The sequence below is a fragment of the Acipenser ruthenus genome, chromosome 1, assembly GCF_902713425.1.
Source record: "Acipenser ruthenus chromosome 1, fAciRut3.2 maternal haplotype, whole genome shotgun sequence".
Lineage (NCBI taxonomy): Eukaryota > Metazoa > Chordata > Actinopteri > Acipenseriformes > Acipenseridae > Acipenser > Acipenser ruthenus.
In genome coordinates this window covers 55,060,151-55,075,779 of record NC_081189.1, presented here as the reverse complement: position 1 = coordinate 55,075,779, position 15,629 = coordinate 55,060,151, and the positions used below count along the sequence as shown (strand labels likewise).

Below are 15,629 nucleotides of genomic sequence, written 5' to 3'. Positions count from 1 at the left end.
TGCTCACCATAACTGTACAATTTATAATGTATTTATCTTTGTTTTCCTGAGGAGCATCTGCAGCACTTCTACACATAAACTGATCAAGCTCCAATAACGAAACAACTTTTTCCTCAGGATGCTCCTTGAATTTCTTAATTTTACCAAAATAATTCTAACAAATGTACAGGATGGAATATCTTCCATTTAAAATATTATTATTTATTTCCTTAACTTATCTTGTGGGTCGTTAATATAACAACCTGTTTCCCTTCCTGTCGGCTTATCGTCAATAAAATATAATGTGATGAGCTAATGGGGGGTCCAGTCTGTAATTCGACCTCCCAGCACTAGAGGGTGCTGAGCCAGCTGAAGGTTTTCCCTTACCAGGATCCGCTGGACCGTGACATCTATCACACTTGGAGGCCACTATCTTGGTAAAGGAAGACAGTGTAAGTGCATAGGTCCCTGCTACTTTTAAGCCATTATTATGAACACATGTCCTTTCGGGGATTGGTGTTCGGCTGACTACAGGGGCGTAGCTCTGGGTATTAAAGGGAGCGTGCTGTCTCACAGCCTGTGGTTCTTGGTGCTGCAAACCAGCGGGAGAGTAAAGTGGTGAGGGGCGAGAGTTTGTATGTGCTCTGTTTATTGTCTCTTTGTTAATGCAGACAAAGCAGAAGGTACATGCTTGTGCGAACGGCAAGGAGGTGACAGCGGAACTGTGTGCCAGTGACGGGAACAGGATACCACCAGATCACCATTGCTCAAATCAACAGTACAAAGGTCACTCTTGAAATCAGGATGTGTTGCAGTAAGAATACCTCTGGTAAGAAAGGGGAACAAGACTGAAAGGCTAAAGCATGCACAAGAACACATAAATTGGACTATGGAACAATGGTCAAAGGTGCTTTGGACTGTTGATGGTCAACGACGCCTGTGCCTTCTGCCACTTCTGTTGTCAATTCAACGCTTCTCTTCTTTCTATTCCTTAAGGATATTATCTTCAAGTATTGCTCATCATTGTTAGACACCTTTTTGGTGTTCTAGTCCTGGGTTTGTCAATTACAGATGATGTTTCTCTACTTTTTGATTATGCTTTGGATACCACACCTTGAAAATCAAGTGATGCGAGCTATTTCACTAAATGTTTTTCCTGTTATAATAGTAGAAAACACAGGTGTCAAAAAAAAGAAAAATAAATTTATATTTTATTAAAAATAAAAAAATTTTATAAGTTCTTGTGCTGTGCGCTTCTGTAAAATCTTTTCTTCTAAGTTTATTTATCTGCGTTGTTCAGTTGCTTTTGCTCATCTGATAATAAACCGATTGCTGTTGAAAAGTTAAAAATGTATTGCTATCGTTTCAGTTTTATAAATATGTATGTTGTAAACCGATGTTTGTTCAGATGTTTATTTATTTACATTTTCTTGTTTTGATTTGTAAAATAAATGTTCATTTTATATATATATATATATGACATACTCAATAAAAAAAAAGAATTACATCTGTTTCTCCTTAATTACAGACTGTTTCTCCTTTCATTATACTATTTACAGTATTTTGAATACAGCCATCAGAAAGACTGCTGCGGGGCTTCTAGGTATATCTCTGTATATCTCCCAGAAGTGGTATATATCATTGGAACTGCACGGCCCGAAGTGGTTTATACCGCTTATAACATGGCTACCTGTCATTTGTGGGAAGAAAAATAATTAAAATAATTAAAACACATTTAAATGAAGACAAAATCAGAAACTTTTATTGTGTATACATCCGCAGTGCAATATAGTCCCAAATTTAATTTAATTTAATTAATTGTTTGCTTATAAAATAAATGTTCGTTTATTGTGAATTTCTGTATCCGAAAGTGCCATTTCACTATAAACTAAAGGACTGAGCACAAGCTGTGATGATGGGTGAAGTTTCAAATGACACTAAGGAAGTAAGGGGAGCAGCTGTGATGGAGAATGAAGCCGGATCTTGAAGTGAGTTTATGAACTTATTATATGCGAGGCACACATATTCTAGTACGTTTTCATCCTTTTGGATCTCAAAGTATGTTTTTGTTAGTTGTTGGACACCCTCGTGTCCAAGTCGTGCCAGATCGAACCAGACTTTACGCACCAAGCCGACCGTGGTGTCAGGGGACAGTACCTCAGACGCAGACACTTCAAATCCAGGCCGGTAATTCAGGTGGGTTCTGGCCTTGTCTTTACCTGCTTTTCTAAAAGTTTTCCTGACTGACAGGAATACATTATTGCTGATTTTAAACTTGCTGTCAGCAGAGATGTTAAAACTTCTACTGTTAAAATATGTATTTAGTCCAGCTCAGCGTTATGAATACTGAATACTGGTCCCCAGTTGAACTTCTTGCACTGGCATAAAATTCCCTTATGTTGTTGAGATTTTTTTGTACTTATTTCTATAAAATGAATGTCCATATTTTTTTCTTTAAGTACATTAACCAGCCCATTCTGTAGTTTTTTGTGTGTGTTTTTTTTTTCAATCTTTGTTTTCTTCTATTTCATTTAGCTCTTCCTCATCTACTGTTATGTGTCTACTCTTGCTGGTGCACTTATTTTATTTATTTATTTTTTTCAGGTGGTCTGCTGTCTTCACTCAGAAAGTTGGTGTTGTACCAGTTATGTGGCGTTTCATCCCCAAATATATTAAAGGAAATAGGTGAAATGCCACTTTTCCAAGCCGTGTTATATATATATATATATATATATATATATATATATATATATATATAAATAACAATCTCTGATTGGTTAAACAGCATCACATGACCGTGTGCATATATAGCGTATGCCATGGCTTGCATACTAATGAGCCGCTTCACATTGAATAAATCACTACACACTGTAACATTCTAAATTCCATGACAAACTGTTGTTTTATTTGTTATTAGTTACAAAACCACTGCCAAAAATGAGTGACATTCCACCTATTTCCTTTAATATATTTGGGGATGAAAACAGATAACTGATACAGCACCAACTTGCTGAGTGAAGACAGCAGTCGACCTGAAAAAAAGAAATAATAAAATAAGTGCACCAGCAACTGTCAAGAGTAACACATAACAGTAGATGAGGAATAGCTAAATGAAATAGAAGAAAACAAAGATTGAAAAAACACTAAAAAAAAAACTACAGCATGGGCTGTTAATGTACTTAAAGACTGGCTTAAAGAAAAATATATTCATTTTAAGGAAATAAGTCCAAAAAATCTCAACAACATTAAGGGAATTTTATGCCAGTGCAAGAAGTTCAACTCTCCAGTTTTATAACGCTGAGTGCTGGACTAAAGAGATATTTTAACAGTAGAAGTGTTAACATCTCTGCTGACAGTGAGTTTAAAACCAGCAATAATTTACTCCTGTCAGTCATGAAAACTTTTAGAAAAGCAGGTAGACAAGGCCTGACACCACCCGCTGAATTACCGGCCTGGATCTGAAGCATCTGCGGGAAACTGAGGCACTATCCCCTGACACCGCGGTCTGATTGGTGCGTAAAGTCTGGTTCAATCTTAAACTTAGTCTGGTATGACGTGGACACAAGGGTGTTCGACAACTAACAAAAACATCTTTTGAGATCCGAAAGGATGAAAACGGACTTGAGTATGTGCACCTTGCATATAACGATGTCATAAACTCACCTCAAGATCTGGCTTCAGCATCCATCGCAGCTGCTCTCCTGCCTTCCTCAGTATTATTTGAAACTCCGCCCAGACCATCAACATCATTAGCTTGTGCTCAGTCCTCTAGTTTAAGAGCCACTTTTGATAAAATCCTTCTTTTTATTCCTGTTCAAATTCTGCATTGGTTGCAAAGGTTCAATTTAAATGTATTATGTAAAATATAAAATGAGCAATGCTTACCCTTTTTGTGAAGTCTGTGTTGTGAATACAGTTTATTTCTGCTCAATAAGGTGTATTTCGATGCTGATAACAATGACAACAGACACGTTGAAAGCAGGAAACAAAAGTGTACTTTAGTTATTGAGTAAGCAAATGCGATGGGAGTATAACTCTAAAATGTTAATGTTAACAAAGCTAGCCCAAGCAGCTCTTTGGTACAACTTCTCTCTTTCCTGACTGTAAACACCCAAACAGAATATATAGATTCCAAACTACTGTCGCTGTATCTGAACTACAGACATTTATAAAGTGACCCAGGAATACATTCTCAATAAGTCTAGTATTCTGACACTTGCTTTGGAGAATGATTCTATCCACTCCAAACTTCTCTTTTTAAAGAGTTTTAAAACAAAGAGCTGATGTAGGCTAATATTTGCAGCATGTATTGTATATTAAATGATTCATTTTTTTTTTCTTCTTGAAAATACGTTTTTTTATTTTTTACTTTTGTTAAATATAGTAATAAGAGTCAATTTACTACATTTTATTTGTAACACCTCAAGGACAGCTTAAGCACGGCTTGGTGAAACACTGTTACATGAGTAACTGATCCAGATATGAATCCATCAGGCTGGGTCTTGAACCTATCAGTCTATGTCCTGGATTATCCCAATTTTCATCCATACCCAAAAGGCTCCATTTAGCAGCAACACTTTCAGTATAAAAATAATCCAGAAAAATGTCCATGAATCTAATTGTGGAACACCATCCACATATTAATTATGGGCTGCGTCTGAGGTACTGTCCCCTGACACCACGGTCGACTATTTGGAAATTAAGTTTTTAACTGAAATATGTACATAATACTTCACATCATACAATTACGGAATACAGAAGAACAATCATTTCACACTAAAATGTACATATTGATGGTGTTGACCTCCATTATGGTAATATTTACAAACATATTGCTATCACTTAGGACAGAAATCAGTTTGTGTAATTGGATGAGAATATTAGCAGATAAGCACATTGGAAAACAATGTGGATGTACAGTATATCATTCGTCATTTTTGTGGCTTAAATAAAACACATTTTTGATAATTAAACTTACTATTTTACACTCCTAAAAATTGAATTGAGAATTGAGCCCTATTTCTTCTTACAAATTCCTATCCATTACAAATATTGTAATGTGATAACCAAAAAACAATTTTCCAGTTGTTCTACCTTTCCCTGGAACCACCTATAGAACTTTCATCTCAGAGTAGTCATCAAACATCATAAAAACTGAACAGTGGAGAAACCGCAACAGGAAATAATACAGGACACAGTGGTAGTGCACATAATATACATTGTGTGATCTTTCAAGGAACAGGGAAGCAACAATAAGCAGTTCATCATAAAACATGACGTTCTCTAACATAAAGCCTTATTGTTACCCTACACTCACAGATTTCCTTTTAACCCATTACATCTTCCTTTCCAACATCTTGATTAAAGGTGACTTGCATTCAGAATGCCTTACAACACCACAAGGCTGGCTTAAATATTAATCAAATTGCTGGCATGCTGAAACAGCTTGACAACCTTCCTAGGGTTTTTCCATCTGTTTTGTCTGAGATCCACATGAACATGTATTTAAAAATTAAATAACTGGCAAAGGCTATAAAAATCAATACAGGGTTTATTGTGGTACCCCACTTTTTACACATCTCACAATTAATACTCTCTGCTTTCTGTTTTTTAACCAGTTCTGTATCCAATTACATGTCCTCCCCTGTATTCATGCTGATTTGAATTTACGCATGTCTTTCACGTGGTACTTTGTCAAAGGCTTTTTGAATATCAAGATAAATTATATCATAAGCATTGCCATCATCTACATTAGCTGTAACATCCTCAAAAAAGTCAAGTCGTTTAGTTAAGCATGACCTTGCTCCTCTGAATCCATGTTGGTTATCCCCTATAATATTGCTGCTCTATACATAGTCTTCAAGCTTGCCTCTTAATTTTGCTTTCATCATTTTGCATGTTACGGAAGTTAAAGTAATAGGTCTATAATTACCTGGGTCTGTCTTAGCCCCCTTTTTAAACAATGACACAGTATATGCAAGCTTCCAGTCTTCAGGGACCTAACCTGTTTCTATAGAACTATTCATGATAGTAGCCAGTGGTCTACTTATTTATCTTTGTTTCCTTAAGCAACCTTGGATAAATCACATCTGGGCCCAGTGATTTGTTATTTTTTTAGCTCCTGTAGCTTATTTAATACAGTAGTCTTCGCATATAGGAACACCTCCTAAGAGAACACTTCACCTAAGAGAACACCCTTGTGGTGAATCTGATTTTTCCCTTTGTAAATGTGCAGCCTGAAGGAACAGGAACTCTGCTTAGAAGAACAGCTTTAACCTGATTACTCACCATCACCAAACTTAAATGAAATGGTTTATTCAATCTTTTCAAAACTGACTTGTCATCGCGAGAGTGTCTTGAGGCACACTGATAGGTTTATTCAGTCTTTCCAGAACCGCCGTCATTTAACATTGCCTTGTTTTGTATTCTGATTTCCAGGAGTGCACCTCATCACTACAAAATGGCATGTAAACAAACGCTGAAACACAACGCTGTTTCTCTTGCTACAAAGTTCGAGCTCTTGAAGAAAAACAGAATCAGACACAAGTTGTCGAGCAATTTGCTTTTGTTAAATAATGTACTTGTCTTCAATATTGCTCCTGTACATTTATTTAATCTAGAGCAGCTGCTGCATTTTTTAACATGTGTAGTAGGGGTGTGTGTTAATTTAGTTTGACAGTTTATTCACATCAGTTTGTCTGTTACTTTATTATTATAGTTTACTAACATACACATGCCTATTGCTTTTCGCTTACTTATTCTGTTCATTTCATATGTGGATGCATCATGACAAGTAATAAATATGTATTTATTTATTGATTCATATTGTGTCCGGTGGTTAACTCTGTCTTAGAGAACACTTTGCTTGCTTCCCGAGGGGTGGTCTCTTAGCTGGAGACTACTGTGCCTGTCACTAGTCCCAAGAGGAGCTGGGGGACCTCCTGGTGAATCTGCTCCTGGGTCTTGGTAGACTGGCCATCTACAAGACCAGGAAGCGTAAGATCACCGGGGAGAGTCTCTTTGACTGCGGAGCCATGTTCAGGGCCCTGGTCCAGTCCCGGGTTCTTTTAGAGCACGCCAATGTGGAGTCCACTGGTGACATGATGGCTTTTGTCAACCAGTGGGCTCTAAATGGTGTGCTCTACACTGTCTATTTTTGGTTCCCTTTTTCTATACATTTAATTTAGTCCTTTTATCGGTTTATTTGTTAAAATGTGTTAAATGTCTGTTTTTGTTAGCGATTTTTTTCTCCAGCTGTCACTTGACAGCCGTAGACCTATACAGACTTAAATTGTTATTTATTATTATTTATTTCTTAGCAGATGCCCTTATCCAGGACGACTTACAATTATTACAAGATATCACATTTTACATACAATTACATTATTTTTTACACATTATTTTTACATACAATTACCCATTTATACAGTTGGGTTTTTACTGGAGCAATCTAGGAAAAGTACCTTGCTCAAGGGTACAGCAGCAGTGTCCCCCACCTGGGATTGAACCCACGACCCTAGGGTCAGCAGTCCAGAGCCCTAACCACTACTCCACACTGCTGCCCAATATGACTGTACCTCTACTTCACTGATGCTGAAATCTTTAAAACCTATGTGTGTGCAAACAGGCGCCACTGCCTGCATATTATTTGTATCCTCTCTGGTGAAAACATAAAACAAAATGTTTAATACATCAGATATTTTACAAGAAGTAGATATAAACCTTTGGTCACTGCTCTGCTAAAAATGCCATACACAAAAAGATCATAGTTTAAAAATACATAACATACACACGCATGCATTGGATGAGTTCCTCTTTAAAATATCTCAATTCATTCTGTCTTAGTCAGCTGACATTTTTTCAGTTTTCATAGTTCTGATCTCTTTGAAAGTAACTTTTGCCCCCCAAACAATGCAGGCACATTATACTCACTTTACCACTGACATTACCACCAAACGGTGAAATTTACTTACCGATAAATAGGGCTTGACGTTTTTGGTTTTAACTTATTTTTTTCGGTTTTAAACTTTTTTGCTTCTCAAAAATAACCTGCGTCTTATGTTCAAGTATAGTATAGTGATGCGTGTATTAAAAGCGCCAACAACAGACATGACTACCCGAGTACACAAACAGCAACGCGACACTGCTGAGAAAAAACAAACCAAGCTTCCTGAGGAATTCCAAGAGAAATGTTTACAATTTCAGTATTTCTAACAAACAGTACCAGCTTGGAAAGATCGGAAATGCTGATCAGACCCCCGTATTTTTCGACATGCCAAGCAATGTTCAATGGTGTTGTGTCATGCTTGCTGTTGCCGGGATGCGTGATGCCATGAGTGGTGGTATGTGTACGACAGAGACGCCATCTTAAGTATAATACAGTGTGCAGCACAATAAACAAGCTCCGTGGTTAATCTACAACAACACTGTTTCGTGTCAGTTTTATATGATACAACAGCGCAATTGAGGTTGTATCTTTATAAATGCGTATTTATTTGATATTTCATTTTTTCCTCAAATTGAGGGTGGTAAATTTGGTCTGCGTCTTAAATTCGAAGGAACGAATAAAAAATACTTACTGTAAAAGGACAATAAATTGGTTACACTCTCTGGTTAATTTTAAGCTTGCTTTGCAGTAGTGTATTAGTGTTGACTTCAAATTGTTTGTATAAAGTTATTTAAGTGTCTTTTATAAAATGGGTCTTTTAAATACTCTGATTGGTCAAAACCTGTCACATGGGGGTGTTGATGTTACAGCATATCACCAAGGGTTAGCACTTTTTTTTTCAAAAAAAGGGGTGGGACTCCCAAATGGCGCATCCAGTAAAGGCGCTCCGCGTGGAGCACAGGATGCACCCTATAGCCTGGAGATCGCAGGTTCTAATCCAGGCTATGTCAGTGCCTACTGTGACTGGGGGTTCCTAGGGGGCGGCGCACAATTGGCTGAGCGCCGCCCGGGTAGGGAGGGCTTATGTCGGCAGGGGAATCCACGGTTCACCATGCACCAGCAACCCATTTGGCCAATAGGGTATTTGCGGTTCTGCAGTGGAGCCATCGGATCTGTGTTGTCCTCTGGCACTATAGGTCTGGTGGTCCCGCTGTGGATCCGCAGTGCGAAAAATGACGGATTGGTAGGAACACGTTTTTGGAGGACGCGTGTTCAAACTTCCGTTTTTCGAGTCGGCAGGGGGTTGCAGTGGTGAACCGGGATACAAATAACAATTGGGCATTCCAGATTGGGGAGAAAACCATTGGCAAATTATTTACAAAAAAATGGGTGAATCACTAGTTGATATCCATACGTCACTAGCCTTTAAAAAAAAAAAAAAAAAAAAAACAGCAGCCATATTGGAATTTATCGTAATAAACATAACTAATGAGATTTATGTAAATGTTGACCTTTTGGGACACCGAAGTGTACGTGAGATATTGAATGAGTCTGAATCGGACACCAGTGATTAATTCAAATAGTAAAAAAAGCAAAAGTATTCAAATCAATTCAAAACTTGCCATTCTGATCGCTCTGCTCCTTTTCCCTGAAACACAGCATTTCCCTATCCCATTCTGAAAAAAATATCTTAAACTTTCAGCTTTTTACAGAAGATTTGGTTCACTCTTAAAAGAAACTTTGGTGGTTAAATGGATGTTTTGTCGCTGCTGCCCCATCTCTGTCTTCTCTGGTCGGTTGCATCTCCTGCCCTGCCTGCTGCCACTGGTCCCACCCCCCGTGCAGCTGAGTGATCTGATGCAGAATATTTATAAATGTATGTCGATAATTCCTGCCGTACCTTTCTCTGCACATAAATGTGTCCAGGTACAATGGTATTATCTCTTCTACTGTGCCCTGCATTGTTTTAAATGGTTTCTTAACACTGGCACAGTAGTTTTCCACGTTGTCCAGTCGTAAACTGCAAAATCAGTTATGATAAGTAACCGGGTATTCCATTATGCAAATAACGTCTTTCTATAGGAGCTATATAAATTTATATATATTACGGTAGTGGTGGGCAACGATATGAAAATTGTATATCAATATCATGCACGTATCTCGATATCGATAATACTTAAGTCTTGCAAAACACAGAAAAATATAATAACACTGCTATATCAAACATATATATATATATATATATATATATATATATATATATATATATATATATATATAGACGTTAACAAATATACACATGAAAAGGAATAACTTTAACTTAGTGGTGCTTTGCTTCACAATAGCCATGGAGAAAAACAAGGTCTTGTTATATTGTTTTAAATTCCATCATCAGCCACCTCAGAATATTCCTATACTTCACTGCGCAGACTTTGGAGTTGTTCATTTTCTTGCCAATCCAGAAGTAATTGAATCTTCAGCTGCTCTGCGTGTAAATGCTGACTCACAACACCTCTAGAAGTATTAAGTACGGTATCATGCCAAATTTTGCATTATTTTGAGATGTTTTTTGGTGTTTTAAAAGTACATATATATGTGCTTGCCAATGGATATTGCTACCAAACCATAAAAAATCTGGACATTTTATATAATCACAAGGCCATTTTTATCAAAGATCCAAATGTACAACTCTGCACTCATGTGGTTAATAAATTTCATAGATTTCATATCCTGACCTGCTTCGCCATCCTGTCTTTCTTCACAAGTCCTGTAGCAGCAGCAATGTTCCCTGCACCTTCCGCAGTTTTGTGTGCAACCGCTGTGACCCCTGTGACCATTGCACCTCCAACCTGGGACACCTGCTCTTTGGTTTTCTCTGCCACTGCAAATGCAAAAGGAAATGTATCGCCATGTCATATATTTAAGGGATAATGGCATAGTTGTGGCATGTCAAAATGTAATAATGGAACTCTAGAGTCAATCCCCAGTGGGGGACACTGCTGCTGTACCCTCGAGCAAGGTACTTTACCTAGATTGCTCCAGTAAAAACCCAATTGTATAAATGGGTAATTGTATGTAAAAATAATGTGATATCTGTATAATGTGAAATAATGTGATATCTTGTAACAATTGTAAGTCGCCCTGGATAAGGGCGTCTGCTAAGAAATAAATAATAATAATAATAATATTTGAATGAGGGTGATTCATTATTACAGAGGAACACATCACAGCAATGTCATGAACACCTCTGATTTACCTCTGTTTATAATAATAATCATTGTATTCCACTGATAGAGGTAACTTTTGAAAGAATGGCTTGAGTGTCCCTGTGTAGTGTTTCACCAGTACGCAGTATTTTGAACAGGTGTCGTGAATTTGTGAAATCTTCCCAGTTATTGAGTTACTGCATAAGCAGAATGGCAGTCTTCCATAGATAGCAATGGGAGAGCAGTGTCCGGTTGTTTTATAATATCTTCTATGGTATGTATTCAGTGGTTGTACAACACATTATAACACCTGTATTAGCACACTTATTCTGTAATGTATAAAAGCTCCTTGTTGCGAATCAGTTTCAGCTGTAACGGACAGACGCTTATAGAGGGTTGTAAGTAGGCATTCTGTTGGCATATATTTCTGTATCCAAGACTATATAAATTACTAATGTGTCACAAAGAACAGTATTTAAAGTAATGCCTCTCTGGGCCATTCTGGAGAACAGGCTGTGATGCCCTGAAGTAAGTTAATCATTGAGGAATGGTGGTATCGAGAACAATTTAAACACATTGCAGACTTGTCACATCGAATCAGTGCTCTGCTGGCTGCCCACAGTGGCACAATATTTTATTGACAGTGTTATGAATTTTGTTTTTTTTTTGCCAAACCATTCAATTTTAGACTTTTACATTTAAATAAAAAATCAAACACATTTTTCAATTTTGCCCTTGATTCTTTTATTAATACTGAATTCATTGCTTAATTTACGGTGTCTAATAAAATGCATGTAACATCTGTATAAATCCTAGTACTAAGTAAGCAATAACACACTTCAATGTATGCACTTATACCAGATGCATTGTGATGCACAAAGTACAGCCAAGTGACTTACCCCGATATTAGGCGCTGTGTGGTTATAGTAAGACAACTGCACATGTTCAAATCCTTTCAGGCAATCAGAGTGCTTAGATTGTCCAGGCCATTTTATAGCCTTATACAATAACATCTTGCAAACTGAAAACTATGGAATAATTAGTTGATATTATTTACCTGATGAAACTCCATCCTTGGTTTTGGTGCCTATACAATGAAAACAACAAATACCTAGTTATTAAATAATACATTCTTAAAAAGAGTTGCAATTAATATGCAATGAAAGTGCATACCTGTGGTACTGTATAAAGCAAATGTTATAAACTTACACAGGTGGTATTTAATAAGCTGTTCAAATTCTGAATATAATTATACAAATTAAAATTGCAATGTCAGCTATATTTAATGAACATTTGGAGAAAAATTCTGTCTGTGCCTATCACAATTACAGCACAGTATGATGAATTGTTTTTGTAATGTTGAATAATGTCCACCAAACTCATTTCACATGCAACAAGAGGGGGATTTTAACCCATTCCTCCAGAGTTGAAGACAAAGCTATTGAAAGCCCACTGCACTACCTTTTCTATTATTATTATTTGTTTATTTAGCAGACGCCTTTATCCAAGGCGACTTACAGAGACTAGGGTGTGTGAACTATGCATCAGCTGCAGAGTCACTTACAACAACGTCTCACCCGAAAGACGGAGCACAAGGAGGTTAAGTGACTCGCTCAATGTCACACAGTGAGTCAGTGAGCGAGCTGGGATTTGAACCAGGGACCTCCTGCTTACAAGCCCTTTCCTTTAGCCACCGGACCACACAGCCTACCTTCCCCTATGATTCTTTTTCTGTATGATTAATAGTTTGTGTTCATTCTGCTCCAAGTAGTAGCAAGAGCATGTGAAACAGTGCAAACATGTTTTAAAGAGGGTGGGAGTTTGTGTCCCTGCAGCTTAAACTACCTTTGGTAATACAACAAATTAGACTGTGATTACAAAATGGCAAAACTACATAGAATGCTAAACTATTAAATAATGTAGGAAACAGACACCAACGAGTTATATTTTATTATACCATGAAACATGATTGTGGGGAACTGCTTTCTTTTCCTCATCATCTTCACTGCATAGTTCCAAAATGTAAGTCACAATGTTAAGAGAATCTTCTCACTTACCCACATAGAGCACTCCCTCTTTTGTTTTGCCTGCTGCTTCCGCCACTCCATGCTTCGTCTTTTCTGCTGCTGCCACAACACCTTCCTTGGCTTTAAACAGTCCCTTCATGAACGCGTCCATCTTCAGTCAAATTATTTGCCAATCACTGTGAGATTACAGTAAATCACTCATATTATCATTAAATGTAGCATCATATAGCTTTGTTCTGAGTGTCATATGGCTGTTGACATTCTAGCACCCACCTTTTTAAATGTTTTTAGATGCAACACTGTATTTAAAAATATTTACTAAGAATAATCACATTATGTATTCCGTGTCAAAAAAATGATAAATAGTGCGATAGCCTTAATTATATGCAATAGCCTATCCTTACTGTTTCATAAATAGTATTGCGTATTCCTGCACACGACCATACTGTATGTATGTAGTTCACTATACTTTATCTGATTGAAAAATCCAGTAACTGAAACGCATTTAAAAAAAAAAAAAAAAAATGCATAGCTTGTACCAGAAAATAAATCATGTTAATTTATCATTTAACAGCGTACAAACACATAATAAAAATGATATTATTTCGGTTTATTGGATTTCACAAACTAATAAAAGTCTATATAATTGTAATTCTGAACTAAGCATGACAATACAAAAGACAATGACAATAATGACGTATCACATACAAGTTATATAGAGAAAGCAAATCTTCCACGATTCGTCTTCATTTACATCTTAAGACATTTTTTTATATAACTTTCATTGCCATACACTGGAATTAAATATAACCTTATCGCTATGATTCCTACGTTGTACAGCAATGGACAAAAGTTTTGCATCACAATTTAAAAAAAAAAAAAAAAAAAAACTATATGAACATAATTTAGATATGATGTACTATTTTTTTCGTTAAGTACTGTATGTGGAAAACTACAGCGCGGTATGTAAAACAATATGTTAACATAGGAATATTCAGCTGGTTCCATTCGACTTTATGAAGCAAAATTAGTTAATTATATAGGGTGATGCAAAACATTTGGCGATAGCTGTATTGGCGTCTTTGGCTTGTAGTAACATACTCTCACCTGTTCCCTCTGTATTTCTTGTTATAAATGCTTAACGTCCAAGGCAGCTCTTTAGAACATGCCAGCTATACTCCCTGTTTTTAGTGCTAATAATTACCAAGAGTTTCTTCTCCCCGTTCAGTGAAGGAAGCGAGAGTGATTCAGCCCGTGGTCCTGATGCTGAGGTAGTTCCAATGCTTTTGGGTTGGGTAAATCGCTGTATCTATCTGCCTCCTCTCTTTACAAGCGTACCTTGTGATTAGTCACGCAGCAAGTCGAAAAACGACCACCCCCACTAGGAAATGGCAGTGTGTCTGTTCGTGTTCGACTGCTGTCTGAAGCAGCTTTATAATTATTTAATTTATCTTATCGTTATTTTTTTTTAAGTACCTAATAATTGTATCATTGCAGAAAATAAAATACCTAGAAATACGGTATATAGTGCTTAATATGCCATGCAAGTGCAGCATGAAATAAATTTACAAAATCCAGTACATTTCTAAACCAATTGTAAAAATTATGTTTACATGCATTTGCATGGGTACAGCAATACACAAATAGTGTACAATATACAATTGTAGTAGTTAGTAGTTTATGACTTTTGATTTGTGTGGGTAAAATGGTGTAGTGAAAAACAACTTACGATTTTCTCATGGTAAATCTTTAATATCTTACCATGAGAAACTTTGAAACCAAAACTTTGCATGGTAAGATATTAAAGATTTACCATGAGAAAATCATAAGTTGTTTTTCACTACACCATTACCATGCAAAACTACTATATATATATATATATATATATATATATATATATATATATATATATATATATATATATATATATATATATATAGTAGTTTTGCATGGTTAGATTTACCATGAGAAAATCATAAGTTGTTTTTCACTACACCATTTTACCCACACAAATCAAAAGTCATAGTGACCATTGATCTCCAACTGTGGTAATTAACTTGACATTTTCTGACTTTGTTTGATTCAGCCTTATTATTTCTCCCACGTCTTATCTGATTTTAGTTTTATGAAAAATCATTGTGACTGATGTTTTCCAAAGACAACATTGCTAAATTAACCAATTAGAATACTCTTTTCATGATCAAACTCTCAGCTTCAAAGTGACATCACCAGTAGGTTGTCATTTCCTATTAAAATACATTAATATGCTCTGTTGCCCCTCTCTCTTCTTGGTCTGGTGTTCACAAGGGTAATTTATTTACTCCCTTATTCATCTTAGTACAATACATAATATGCAGTGTAAAGTAGAGGGCTGTGGAATACTAGGCTTACAAGTTTTAGGGTGACAGAAAAAAACTCTACATGTTCAGTTCACAATACCCCCACCCTAATCCCATACAGATAATAATCATCACACATAGTAAAACATTCATTAAGAAAATAAAAGCTGTTTTGGAATAGATCAATTAC

General features: G+C 36.4%; 1 protein-coding gene across 2 annotated transcripts in view; it reads right to left on the bottom strand.

Moving 5' to 3' along the window:
• Positions 1 to 14,445, bottom strand: part of LOC117421484 (alpha-synuclein-like) — a 71,084-nt gene extending 56,639 nt beyond the window's left edge. Inside the window, exons 1-4 of one of the 2 annotated variants that reach the window (XM_034035953.3) lie at positions 14,305 to 14,445; positions 13,131 to 13,276; positions 12,131 to 12,160; positions 10,603 to 10,748 (exon numbers count right to left, since the gene is read on the bottom strand). In XM_034035953.3, coding sequence (XP_033891844.2) covers positions 10,603 to 10,748; positions 12,131 to 12,160; positions 13,131 to 13,251 — 297 coding nt within the window. In that variant the 5' untranslated portion in view covers positions 13,252 to 13,276; positions 14,305 to 14,445. Of the gene's footprint in view, positions 1 to 10,602; positions 10,749 to 12,130; positions 12,161 to 13,130; positions 13,277 to 14,207 lie in introns of both variants that reach the window. The other variant, XM_034035954.3, reaches the window with a different exon arrangement.
• Between the last annotated feature and the right edge of the window lie 1,184 nt (positions 14,446 to 15,629).